This window comes from Mugil cephalus, chromosome 20 (genome assembly GCF_022458985.1).
Source record: "Mugil cephalus isolate CIBA_MC_2020 chromosome 20, CIBA_Mcephalus_1.1, whole genome shotgun sequence".
Classification (NCBI taxonomy): Eukaryota; Metazoa; Chordata; class Actinopteri; order Mugiliformes; family Mugilidae; genus Mugil; species Mugil cephalus.
This window is the reverse complement of record NC_061789.1, coordinates 19,992,704-20,007,094: the sequence shown is the minus strand read 5'-3', so window position 1 is coordinate 20,007,094 and position 14,391 is coordinate 19,992,704. Positions and strand designations below refer to the sequence as shown.

The window sequence follows — 14,391 nt, the reverse complement described above, 5'->3', positions numbered from 1 at the left end:
CATGGGCTAGGGGGTCACGTATCATGATAGTTTTATTTGTGCCGTGGACAAACCACAGCCACGTTTAAGATCTAACTGTAGCTATGGAATCAGTTAGCACATACAAATAAATACTAAACACATGTTTTTCAGTCTAAATCATCAGGAATGCTGATCACTTCTATTATTTTAATCTTTTTTTTTTCACACAATAGTTTTGAGACGTGCTACACTAGGACACCAGTTGATGCATACAAATATGTACAGTATGTTTAGGAAAAAATGAGGGGTTGAGAGGTTGGCATTCTAAAGCTGGGCGGGTTGTTGGGGGCAGGAAAAAAGGGGGAGAAGAGTCGGCGGCGCTCTTGGAGTAGCAGAGGGCTGCAGATTAAATTTCTGCCCCACAGCATTCCCTGAGGTGAACCAAGCTTGAGGGAGAGCACAGGGGCGCAAGGGAAGACAGTGGGTGACCTACAAACAAGCTTAACTATCTTAACTTCACCCGGGGCTGCAGATTAACACCGCAGCTGCCCCTGAAGAAGCCACGCTGCCTCCACCCCTCACCTCCCGAACGTGACTCGTGACGGAGGGACACTTGGGAGGGCTTGTCTCAACATCGTGATGAGGGATTTGATTCACAAACTGCTGAAGAAGGAGGAAAGGGTGACGACAAAAGGCACCTGGAGGCGGTGGTACAGTCAGAGAGACATGGTCACCTTTTGGCGGAGTGATTAATTTGGATCAGGAGGCAGGAGGACAGGTGAAAGGAGGAGACCAGCCTCAGGTGACTGCATGGATGAAGGTTTTTCGCATGCTGTGTGCTGATGAGGAGTTATTTACAGGAGAAAAAAAAACAGTACAAAAGTAAAATGAACCTTTCCAAATCAACAGGTGCTGCCTAGCTTTAACAGCACAATCTCAGAGAGACTTTTAATTTCATATATTCATTAGATTGATAATGAAGATTACAATTTTAAATTTTTGTTGGAACTGCTTCATAAAGGCTGACTAAACACCAGGATCATTCTGGAGATTGTGATGTCTGGGCGTCAATGAATTATATAAACAAGTGTTTCTGATATTTCTCCTGTCCTCGTTGATATAAATAGTGTGAACAAATGGTAGCACATTTGAATCATTGCCCAAACAGTCAAGACAATAAATGAAATGCCATAAAGCCTACAACGATGGGATTTAATGCAGATCTATTGCATTAGATGGGACCCAATAAACTAAAAATATTTAATGTTATAACATGCTAGAATTTTATGTATTATTTAGATGCCTTGTAACTGGTTGGTGGATAGTTTGGCCATATTAAAAAACAATTTATGTAACAAAATAATGACTTAAAAATCATTGCACACATTTACTTACTTTCTTGTAAGTGAAACCGTGATTTTCTGTCCTGTTGTTTCCACATTCATAGTTTAACCTTTGATGTTCTTTACTCCAGAACAAAGAGACAACGAAATTAAAACAAGAGAGAAAAGATTCAGGGCCGACCGATGGATAATCAAGACAAGGATGGTGGGATAGATGGAGGAGGGGGGGAGCCAAAAGACAAACAAAAAGCTGAGGAGGTTAGTGATGAAAACAAGCGGACCAAAGACAAGAATAACAAGATGGAGAAGGAGAGCGGTGAGAAGGAGCCGAGGGCGGAGGCCAGGAGGGAGAACCGTCGGCAGTGTCACTGGAGGAATGGCTGGGCTCTGTCTGAACGCCTGGCCATCAATGTGTCAGGGATGCGTTATGAAACCCAGCTCCGCACTCTTGCTCAGTTCCCCGACTCCCTGCTGGGTGACCCCCGCCGCCGCCTTCGCTACTTTGACCCCTTGCGAAATGAACTCTTCCTGGACAGAAACCGAGTCTGCTTCGATTCCATCCTCTACTTCTACCAGTCAGGTGGGAGGCTGCGGAGGCCAGCCAACATCCCCCTGGACATGTTCCTGGAGGAGCTGCGCTTCTACGAGCTCGGGGAGGAGATCATCGAACGCTTCAAGGCCGACGAAGGCTTTGCCAAGGAGGAGGAGAGGCCTTTACCCGCCAAAAAGTGGCAGCAGCGCATCTGGATGCTGTTTGAGTATCCGGAGTCGTCCAGTGGAGCCCGCATCATCGCTATCATCAGCGTCATGGTCATTGTGCTCTCCATTCTAATCTTTTGTCTGGAGACTCTGCCTGAGTTCAGATATGAGAAGGAACGGAGAGAGGTGAGGTTACACGGTGACACAAAGACAAAGCATTCACAAGGTTGGGGGTTAGGGAAAATATGTGTGAAGCAGAGAGACAACCAGATGAGGGAAGGCTGCTGATAGGCTGCTGTCAACACCGAGTGAAAAACGAAGCAAAAGGCTGAGAAGAAAAAAAAAGTTTACACTAAAGAGAGAGAATGAAAAGATAGAAAGCAGACAGAGAAGGCAAGGGCGAGTTTATTATGAGATTATTTTGGACTTGTCATTAAATCTGATCCACTCAGGCTGAGGCGATGGAATGAAGGTGATGAGGAGAGCACTTGTGAAAAACAAGAGGAAGGAAAGAAGAGAGCAGGCAGAACAGGCTGTATAGAGGAGGGACATGTTGTGGAGATGCTTTGCCTCTTCAGCCACTTGGGGACGCCTGCCAGAGCCAACAAGTACATTCAGATGGAGTGGATACTTCAAACGAAGTGACAAGAGAGCGAGAGAGTGAGAGGAGGTAGAGAAGGCAAGTGTGAAGGCAAGGAAAGGAGATGAGCTTGTCTCACGTTACTCCTTGGAGATCTAAAGGGCTATATATAGAGGAAGGACAACCCAAAGAGTACATCAACACATAAACTAAACCCGTATTAATAAACACTGTGACTCACAGGCTTCACACTCAAAACGGCATGGAAAAGTCACAGGCAGATCAACTTTTCTGATGACTGCCGCAAAATGAAATTAGCCCCGCACACGCTCTTGTAGCTTAGAGACAGAATCTGAAGGTTCAGTCAGCAGAAGTGATACACAGTGGATTTATGGTCCCAATCACCGCCGACGCTGCCCCATCACTCCCATACACAAATAGACACGGTCATGTGATCAGAGCATTTGATACTTCTGGGCACAACACAGACCTGCATGTATATCCGTCTCCACATAATCAGTCAACAGCCTAAAAATCCCATAAACAAAGTCGCATCTCGTTTTCTGTCTTTCCCAGAATTCACTTTGTAAGAAGTGAAAATGAAATGCATTAGATTTTTATCTATATATCTTCATAATATAATATTCACTTGAAAGTGAAGTCTTTGTTTTAACCAAATCACCTTCATACAGGGAGAATTTCTGCTGGACTGTATTAGTTTTAACCAGGTGTACCTAATAAACTGTAACCTGAGCCTATAAATACTCTGTACCGGGGACAGTGTGAGCTGCAGGATCATAAAACGCTCAGAGTAACATTATCTGACTTGTTAAAAGACATTAATGCCCAGTTATTCCAAACATTCACCTACCTCCTGGAAATAAAAACAAGCAGCTGGGTTAAACGAAGTGTCAGATGCCTGTAACACAAGCCAGAGTCACATGTAGGTAATGTTTTTTGTGCGTTTAAATATAGTAAAACTGATTTATATAAAAGTCTGCGAGAAAAAAAAATTAAAGCTGGGAGAGCGAAAATGGAGAGGAGAGAAAGGTTAGCACAGTATCAGAGATCGCACCGGATCCTGATGTCATACTCCAAATGTGCTGAGGAGAAGCCTTCCTTGTAATTGCTTCTCCGGTTGACTCTGTCCCTGTTTTCTTTCCGTTTACACTCCCATAACCATCTCCATGGAGCTATTTACAATCACCCCACCTTTCCCCTTTATTCTCATGTTTCTCTTTCCAACTTGAAAAACAACTGATAAGTTGTATCCAACGTCTGCCCTTTTCTTTGTTTTACAGCAGTCCATTACTATCACTCACAACAACCTGAATGAAACCATCACGGTCCCATCTGGGTTCACTCCTTTCCACGACCCATTCTTCATAGTAGAGACGATCTGCATCTGCTGGTTCTCCTTTGAACTCATCATGCGCTTCATCAGCGCTCCGAGCAAGGTGCACTTCTTCAAGGACATCATGAACATCATCGACTTCTTTGCCATCATGCCTTATTTTGTCACGCTGGGCACGGAGCTGGCAAAGGACAAAGGCTCGCAGCCGTCAGTGTCCCTGGCCCTCATCAGGGTCATCAGGCTGGTGAGAGTCTTCAGGATCTTCAAGCTCTCTCGTCACTCCAAAGGCCTCCAGATCCTGGGCCAGACGCTGAAGGCCAGCCTGCGAGAGCTTGCCCTGCTCATCTTCTTCCTCTTCATTGGCGTCATCCTCTTTTCCAGTGCTGTCTACTTTGCTGAGGTGGACAGTCCTGGCACGCTCTTTACCAGCATACCTGAGGCTTTCTGGTGGGCCGTGGTGTCCATGACGACTGTCGGCTACGGGGACATGTGTCCAGGGACCGTTGGAGGAAAGTTGGTGGGATCCATGTGCGCAATCGCCGGCGTGCTCACCATCTCTCTGCCCGTGCCTGTCATTGTGTCCAACTTCAGCTACTTCTACCACAGAGGGATGGAGTGTGAGGACACTAGGGAGTACCACCATATCACAACGTCGCTCTGGGAAAAGGACAGAGGGGACGACGAAGAGGAAGACGATGAGGAAGGAATGGATGAGGAACCTGAATACATTGCAGATTACGCTCCCTTGTATGAGCAGAACAGGCCTGTCTGCCCTCTGCTCAACAGGAGTCTGCTGGCTGGGCTTTGTTCCGGACAGGCAACTGGTGATCAGAGAGGGATAAACTTCTACCTTAAAGAACCTCTGGTCACTCAGGTCTGACCGGCACAGCGGCTCTAGATTTACACTGAAACAACAAGGACGAAAGCAGCAATGGCAGCGTAATGCATGAATGCTGACACAAACCAGGATTGTGCCTCTCATGTGATCTAGGTTTTTACCTCTGAGTCTTTTGGGTGTTTACAGGAAGCATCTGTATATAAATCTTTGATATAACTCATATTTCCAAATACTTCAAGGCATAGTCTATCCACCTCAAATAAAAGAAATCCAGCAGCTGCACAGAAAAATAACTCGCAGCCCCTTTCTCTGTGTCCCTAGCAAAACAAATATGTATGTGTCTCCTTGTATCTCGCTGCAAGTCTTACCCCATTTATATATACCCCATTTACCCCAACAAAATCCTATAGCACATACCGATCAGGCATAACATTATGACCTCCTCTCTAATTTTGATTCTGACTCATCAGAGAATGGACATGGGCCTTCTGAGGGTGTCCTTTGGCGTCTGGCAACACAATGTTGTTAGTGGGAATCTTTGGGTCCCGTGGTTTGAGGAGAGACACCTGATCAGTTTGGGATCTAGTGATCTAGTGAATTTTGAGGCCAGGTCAACACCTTGTGTTGTTCTACATGTTTGTGTCTGTGTCAGGACGCATCCAGCTGGGATCATTAGGGAGTGTAACATCCACATGAATATCAGGTCCAAAGGTTTCCAAGCAGAACACTGAATTGTCACAAAATGATCAATATTATTTACTTCTCCTGTCAGTGGTTTTAATGTTGTGGCTGATCGGTGTAAATGCAGTACAGAAAGTAAAGTTTCATTGAAAGGAGATATTTTACTGGAATCTGTATATCTCCTATTCCTTGTATGATTAGCTTTGAACAAATTGAATTCTCTTACCATCTAGGTAAGTTGGGCCAAAAAATCTAATTAATTTAATGTAATTTATTTTATATATACCAAAAAAAAAAAAAAAAAACTTGGAAAATGTGGAACTTGTTTTTCATTCCAGCAAATATTAAATTCAGTCACAAGTGTAGATCAGGACTACTTGGCGGAAACACTGACGCTAAAAAATAAATGTAAACTACGAACAGAACTGTGACCGACGCCTCTGCTGCTGTAACATGAAGTTAGAGAGTGAGACAGACGTCCAAAGAAGATAACTTCATCATTTGCTCCTCTACTCATACAGCAGGTGAATGAGTGGGTGTCGATGCCTTATACTTGTCAGAGTTATGGCACAAATGCGGTGCTGCAATCTCACACTGACTACGACTACAAAGAAGTTGCACACCGGCTGACCGCGGTGCAGACAGAGTACATGTCGTTGGTCCAGATCCAGTTTATATGTTGCGCAGCTAAACAGTGAAACCGATACAGCTCAGATACGGAGAAATCTGATCTCTGGTCTGACATCGTTCAGAGGCAGTTGACTTTTTTGTCACGGCGGAGAGGCTGATCCAGGGGCTTCTGCCCCAGCGAGACATTTCTTGAACATCACCAGTGACCTCACCTTTCTCTGTAAAACTACACAGTGTGAATGTTTTTTAAGTCTTAAACACTTTTTATTGGTGTGATGAAGGTGTGGAAATTAAGGAGTAGAGAAGACATATCAAAAACAGAAGAGACACTAAGAGGCCATATATATATTATTTATCAATTATATGTCAACGTATTTGCATTTATATTATCTGTAAATGGTTCATTCTTAGATGAATGTCTCTAACTGAGATGTCAGTTAGTCTGATGTTATGTTCATACTGAAACCCAGATTCCCACAGAGCTTCAGAGGTTTGTGGCGTTCGGCAGAACGTTATGGAGTCTGTGTATATTTTGTCAAACGTGTCAGTGTTTAGTGGGCTGAAAACAGACAAGGGGTTTATTTTATTTGGAGTTTTTGGGGGTGATATTGATACTGCTACTTGCCAAAGTGTGTTCATTCTCAAATAGGAAACACACCACCGGTCAAACGTTTGGACACACTTTCTCACTGAAGTGTCCAAACTTTTGATATTCTTTGCCTTAAAGCAGCAGTGAAACTCAATGAATGTAGAAAAAGCCTCTGCATTTTGTCCTGACCGTGTGAATGTAGTGTGGCCTGCAAGTTTCGTGATGCAGTTATGTATATGTATACGTCTTCTTTTACTTAAGTAAAGGTCATATTTGATCACTCATGTCATGGATTTCTGAATTCCTTCCACATGACTCCCCGTGCAGTGACTCTGGGAGAATGTGATGATGTGTGCTCAAATCTAAACAACTTTTTAAAAGCATCAAGGGACGTGTATACAGTATCTTCAGAGGGAGGCGCACACTAGACTCTGGATGCGTCAGATTACTTTTCTTTTCAGGAAAGTTGTGAAATTTCAAAAACAAATCCTGAGTCAGAGCTGAACTCTGCTTCGTGCGATGAGTGAGCTCTCCTCTAGATGTCAGACAGCTGTAGTTTTAAAACCGGGACATCTGTCTTTCTCCGGTTGCAAGTGGACTTGATTTACCGGTAGCTGCCATAGAAGACTTCAGAGTATTCAGATGTTTCATCCTAAAATGTTTCTCCTCATTTATGCCATGCGGCGAAGATTTTGTCAAAAATGAAAAACGCAGTTCAGCTTCCTTCAGAAAGCTTGTGGCTTAATTATACAATTAGTAACTTAATTAATTAATTAATTATTAATAAGAAATGGAAATCAAATATTTTTTTGAGTTTGTGACGAACTGGACAGAAGACTGAGAGCAAAGCATCCTACAAGTGCCACACATTTCTGGGAACTTCTGCAACAAAATTGGAAAGAACTTTATATATATAACTTTATATATAGAATACATTTTGGGTTATATATTGATTCCATGATTATTATTATTTTTTTTTAACTTCAGATGGTCTGTGCTTTCATTTCAGAGTGAGATGAGATATATTAAACTGCATACATTTCAATAAAACAAAGAAGTAACAGAAAGTGCTTTGGAGCGGATGAAACTCTCTGTAACTCACTGAAATCTTCAATGCACACGCACCCTGATTAAATTCCTGTAGTCTTAGATGGTGTGATATCCCCTATGTGATGTGTTGGAGAGGCAGCTCTCTCTCTCTTTCTCTCATGCTACGGGCATGAGGCGGGGATTAGTGCCTCATTCCCCAGACACCAACACAAAAGTGAATTTAGGTTTAGGTTAGGTTTTCTGCAGAGCTCTGAGCTGCAGCGCGTCACCTTTCTGCTCTGCCTCGCTCAGCTCTCCTCTGTGACGTGCAGGGAGTCAAATCTAACGTCAGCCCCGCTCGCAATTACCCACGGTGCCCTTATGCTGTCTGGGAAGAATGAAAAGGATTGACGTTGCTCTGGCCATCTGCCACCCACCCCGATTCCTCTCCCATCCACCACTCTCTCCTGCCTCGCCTTTCTCTAACTCTTCTTTGAGAGGATTAACTGTGTTTGTATCTCTGTCTTTGTCTCATCAGTGTATTTGTGCAGCCTCGTGTGTTCCGTGTCTTTTGTTGTTGTTGTTGTTTGTTTGTGTGTCTGCTGCAACTTTCTCCATCCAGTAATAGCTTTGTCTGCGGGGTTTCTCCTGCGTCTCTGGTGAGCGAACACTGACGTGTGTCCCCTTTCGACTGCAAATCCTTCCACAGTTTGTGCAAGTTACTTAAGCAGAAGAGAAAACTCTTAAAAAATCTCTAAGATTGACATGTAATATACACACAACCTGGACCTTAATTAAGACTTGAGGATGTAGGGAAGATTGATCAGTCACTCATGTTGGGCATCAATCATGAGTTCATTCAGCTGAACTTTTTGTTCAGGCACTCTATGTTCTGGCGTCCTGTACAGAGGAACAGTGCATTGAATGGACAAGTCAATGTGTTATTACTGACATTGTCCACAGGGGGGAGTAAGCAGTTTGGTGGGTGCTTCCAGAGTATTGAGGCAGTGCCTATGGATGGCACTGACACCCTGTTAAAAGATGCTTGGAGCTGCACAGAGGTGCACTGGCAATGCACTGTTCTGTTTGTATTATTCTTCAGTAAAGTGGGGAAACTGTAATTTATGGATTTTATAAAACCTGGATGTCAAATTTGAGGACTTTCAGTGTTTTATCTATAGATTTAAGTCACTGAATAGAAATCAGATTAAACATCAAGTCGGCCACAAATGAATAGTTTAGGTTCTTTTGCCAGCATCAAATCAACTGCCTAGAAATTCTTTAGAACAATTTGGTCCTTTTAATTTGTCTAGTGAAAAGTGAAAAATACACAACTTACACTAGCCTGTTGTGAGAGACCACCTCTGCCGTATTTAACATTTTCTTACTGTCTTTGAGACACTTCATTATCCGTGCTGTGCTGTCATTATAGTAACTGTGAAGAATATTCAAATCATCATGAATATTCTATTTATCCTTTTTATATGTACAAAACCCCACAATGGCTCTGTAGTGAGGAGTGAGGGCCAATTTACAAGTTACAGCATCTGGCAGAACTGTGCTAGAAGTGGTTAAAGTTTGAATATACGGACATTATGAATCCACATCAAGGCCTCTGAGTCTACGTTTACAGTTAGGTTAAGGTCAGTGTCAGACACTCAGTGTCCCCAGTTCACCTCAAGCACGCTGAGTCAGAGAAGTCTCTTTAAATCAACATGGTTTTTAAACAGGTGGATCACTTGGGAGTCTCTGTGGGGGGACATTTATAAGAGGAAATGCCAATAATCTACAATGTTCATGAGTGAAAATTATATAAGTTAAGCTTAGATTGATTAGCTAAAGGGAAAAAGAAAAAGTTAACAAAGTCCAGCCAGTAAAATCACTTCCTGGCACAGCTGACAAACAGCCTGTTTTTACTCTGTAAAACACAAACAGGGATTGTCAATTATAATTAACCCAAGTAAGAATTACACAAACTCTGAAACCACTTACAGCTGAGCTGGAGGAGGCTGTTTCCTTCTGCATCAAGAGCAACCTGAGTCTGCTTAATAATAAAACCTTTGTGCGTGCGACAGGACTCTGCTGGGTGCTTGCAGCCTTCCTCTTCTTTAGACCTGGACACACAACACAGGCAGCTTTTTAACCACATTTACTCACAGAGAGTAAGTTCACATGCAAATTAAACCAAATGATTTCAAGCACAAAACTCCTCCTTGACCTGCTCAGAGAGATTAACTGAGGTAATTTCCTGACTTGGGGGCAGTAATTCCAGGCCAGACACATCTAAAGTTCCCACCTGTCTGATGGATGAGTTCAGTCTGGTCACCCATCCAGAGAACTTCAAAAGACTTGTCAGCAGACAGGTCTTCGACCTCCACACAACCAACCACATACATGTCATGATGCTGGTCCTCTCTGACACTGTCAACAACACACTGAAGGCATAGAGTTGCATTTTTCATGTAATAGATGGAGAGTATGAAGCACTGGATGGGGCTGGATGGGGTGGCGCTTATAAATGTTGCTTGACTCAAGCCATGGAAAGTAATCAGATAGCTACGATCATCCAGCACTGTACGAAGCAACAGGACATTCAGGAGCCTTACCATAATGCAGAATGCAGAGTGGTGGGTGTGTAATATCAGGATTGGTGAGACCACAGATTGTAAAAGGATAGATGGCGGAACAGCTCCTTAAAAGTGAAGCCAAAGCATGGAGAGCTCCCTCTGCTGACTGGCTGCAGTATAGGTCATAAGCACCACCTCCTCCATGTCAGTGGATGGAACTCGGGCCAAACTAAAACAATGAAGTACAGTCAGATACACAGACAATACAAGATCTTGGTGAAAAATGAATGCAACACTGAATGGAAATACATCTTGTGACGTTACAGAAGTTCACTGAAACAATGCCACATAAAATGCTGCTGTAATCACAGCTAAAAGCAGTCCAACCAGATATTAGAGCGTGTCACCTTTATTTTTGGTGGCGACTTTTCTTTTGCCATGCAGTGTGACTTTTAGTTTCTCTCATTTTGGGTAGTTAATGTAACACTGATGCAGACTGAAGTGTCCTTTTTTCTGATAAGTTTAGTTTTAGTTTGTTATTTGGTGCTATAGAAACAGGATGTGAGTCTTGATGACTACAAGTTGCCATGCCCACGGCTCCATAAAGCGGTCCCACAGGATGATGAGAGTAGGAAAAAATAAATAAATAAGCACATTGTATATCCAACATTTCTTTGTAACTGGTGGATGTAGCGGAGAGCGAAATATTAGTTAAGCGAAAACGGCAGTGACCAATGCAAGGAAGTGGGTCCACACTCATGAACACTGGGGACAGTGGTGTCACAACATGTGTTTTTTTCACTTTCGCTAACCTTTGCATTGCACGAGATGAAAACACTATATCTGCTGTCCTCACCCACACCATCTCTTGGCTAAATCAAGCGGGGTGGGATAGGGTGGGATAATTTGCGTAATTTATGTCACAGTTTGTTTGGCTGGTTTCTGGACCACTCTCCTCTCTGCAGTCACAGCCTGAAAACACGCTCCTAAATTTCTGACACAGCCTGAATTGGACTGCAGGCATTCTTTGGTCGCCAATGCTCACATGTCTCTCCATGTGATCTATCAGCACCCTTTCAGATATACAACCACATATTTCACTGTGTGTCTCTCACAACTGTGGACTTACTGCACGGCCCAGACAGCCTAGAATTACACAGTGTGAAAAAACCTTGGAGTATTTTGCCCCAATAAGTAAAAGAGGATGTTTTCCAGCTTTTGATGCAATGCTTAAGCTTCTGCTTGGTCCTCCAAGCAGTTTATTTTCCATCTGTCTTAAAAACCTGAGCAGCATTAATTTAAAAATACACCAAAATAAAGATTTAAACAAACATTAGTAAATTAAGAGGCTGAAATACAATCATTTTTGGCCTGGTAGGGACCTATGTTATGGACAATGGGGACAGTCTGGACCCGTCTCGACGAGGGTCGTTCCACTTTGGGACAGCCTTTTATGACGGACCACAGATATAAAGTTTAACCAGCCAAGAATGCCTCTACATGGAGTGTCAAAGAAGCAACATAAGGTTGCCCAAACCACTTAAGCTGTTGTGATCCCTTTAGGCAAGGGAAGCGTGTTCAGTACACATACTTCTCAACCGGCGGGCATGCAGGCATGTAGCAATGAGAGACACCACCAATCCTGTGGATATCCAGTATATGGAGATGGAACTCACTGAGAGATTTTGTTTCAGCACGAGTTCAGGTTCACACGACAGGATGGGAGGATGTGGTGGTGCGGTGGTATGTGTCTGCCCATGACTCTCACATCTTGAGAGCGCAGGGTAATAGTATGTGAGGAAGGAGGAGTCTTTGGCGCAATGCCCGGAGAGTTCAATCATTTTTCTTGTTTCACAATCTTACTTAATGTTCTTGGCACAAGTGTAGGCTGAAGGTTACATGTGTGATCTGACAACACCTAAGAAGACAAGCTCCGTGGTGAACCTGCAGCCTGATCATCACAACACCTCTGTGACGGAATGCTCCCCCATCCTGTTCTCCTGTCGGAGTAAGAGAAAGAGCGCGTCACTCTGAAAGCACAGTGCTGTGTAAATAAACGTCTCACGTGTCGAGATGAAGCGTTCCATAGGATCAGTGACCTGACACAGGTTAATCTGTTATGGTGCTCCACTGCAGCACAAATTGGACAATGCTGAAAGGGTTTATGCTTCCATTGAGCAGAAAAGACGAGTCTGACCAGTGAAGTCAGACAGGATGTTTTGTGAATAATCTTAAACAAAATAACAGTGACAGCGACATCTCAAACTCCCTGTGTGTTTACCACAGTATAAAGTGATGAATACAACATGCTGGCCTTTGGGGTTGGTCTGGACAATACGCTGCTTTACCAAATAAGTTCTCAGCTCCCACTGACTGTCCATACAAGTCTGCCCTCTGCCTCTGTAGTTGACTTGGCTCTGGTGGCACAAGGTCGGGGCAACACAGTGCACATGTGTGTAGTAAAGGTTGTGCTAAAAGATTAGTGTGAAAAAGTCGAGCGGAGGAGGAACATAAACACCAGCTTCATTAATTGGTAATTCTTAACAGAATGTTTTCAGGTCTTAATTGGTTTCGTTGTGTGTACTCTAAGAGAGAGTAAGTTTTTTTAATTCTTAATTCTTTTCTAAGATGTCAGATGATTGCAGAGCAGAGAAATGTCTCAATGAAGTCATAGTCATTCCTAGAAAGTGATCTTCTTTCGAAGCTGTCCAAGTTTTATATTCTCGAGACACAATTTCAAATAGTGCAGATTCCTCCTGTGTGAATATTTGTCGTTACTGAAACTGAACATTTTCCGAGGGTAAGAGAAGTGAATGTACAAAAGCACGGGTGTGAAACATATGACCCGCATTTAATGTGGCCGCGGGATGAATCTGCAGAGTGCTAATATTACACTGAAGTAATATACTGTAATTTCTTTCAACAAAAGTAACTGCGATTCCAAGGTTTCACACAGTTTTAGGAAGAGTTGCGGACACAACACAACACTGAGACCTAGAACTAAACAGAACTGCACTTCTTTTTCAATGTCCAGTTGTTCATTACATGTTTTGCACTTTGTTAAATGTAAACATTTTTGTAATGCACTTTTACTAAAACAAAGGGAAACATTCACAGTCGTCATAGTGTTGTCTTTATTTATAGGTTAATACACTTGTTAAACTGGTCTGGCCCCTTGAGATCAAATTGGACTGTGTGTGGCCCCTGAACTAAAATGAGTTTTACACTCCTGTACTAAAGAGCAGTTTAATTAAAGATGTTTTAAATTGCACATTAATAATTTGTCATATGCATGTAGCGTTACCTGTGAATATTGCGATGCAGTTATGTATATGTATACATCTTCTTTTACTTAAGTAAAGGTCATATTTGATCACTCATGTCATGGATTTCTGAATTCCTTCCACATGACTCCCCGTGCAGTGACTCTGGGAGAATGTGATGATGTGTGCTCAAATCTAAACAACTTTTTAAAAGCATCAAGGGACGTGTATACAGTATCTTCAGAGGGAGGCGCACACTAGACTCTGGATGCGTCACGTTCTTTTAGGTTTCTGGTCGGAAAAGTCGTGAAATGTCAGAGTTGTGTTATCTGCAGCCTTCGCTGAGCTCTGCATCATGTGACGAGTGATCTCTCCTCTAGATGTCAGCCTGAGTTTTAAAACTGGACATCGGCGTCTCCCTCCTGCTGCCACTGGGTTTCATTTACTGTAATATCACACAGAGGAATTTTAAGACATCTTGAAATGATCCTGCTCGTTTATCCCATAAGGACGATTTATATTATACTCATTTCAGTTTGGCAAAGAAAAAAAAAAGGAACTATTTAGTTTCTGGGATAAGAAATGGCTATTTCTGCAGTTAGCACTATCATGACAGAAACATGATGTTTAGTCAATAAACTCATTTAGTTTTTTTAAAAATTAAATCAAATAACATTTCATTTACTTTTCTAAAGCTCCAGACTGACTAAAATCAACATGAAGATTAGTTCAAGAACAGGAACAATCAGTGGGTTTATTGTCTTTTTGTCTAAGCATACTGAACTTTTAAATGATTGCAGTCTTTGAATACTCTTCTTTATAACAACTTAAACTGCATATTTTTGCAATCATGGTCT

At 42.6% G+C, this 14,391-nt stretch overlaps 1 protein-coding gene across 1 annotated transcript; it reads left to right on the top strand.

Moving 5' to 3' along the window:
• The first annotated feature begins 296 nt into the window (after positions 1 to 296).
• On the top strand, positions 297 to 6,959 carry kcna7 (potassium voltage-gated channel, shaker-related subfamily, member 7). The gene is made up of 3 exons (XM_047572534.1): positions 297 to 763; positions 1,436 to 2,189; positions 3,885 to 6,959. The coding sequence occupies exons 2-3, from the start codon at positions 1,488 to 1,490 to the stop codon at positions 4,815 to 4,817; spliced, it is 1,635 nt and encodes a 544-aa protein (XP_047428490.1). The 5' UTR covers positions 297 to 763; positions 1,436 to 1,487; the 3' UTR covers positions 4,818 to 6,959.
• The last annotated feature ends 7,432 nt before the right edge of the window (positions 6,960 to 14,391 follow it).

What these genes read in the sequence shown, in the direction of transcription:
- kcna7 (XM_047572534.1), top strand. Translation starts at nt 1,488, where the DNA reads ATGGATAATCAAGACAAGGATGGTGGGATAGATGGAGGAGGGGGGGAG. An exon ending in ATGAGAAGGAACGGAGAGAG is followed by an intron (nt 2,190 to 3,884) that starts GTGAGGTTACAC and finishes TTTGTTTTACAG; the next exon opens with CAGTCCATTACTATCACTCA.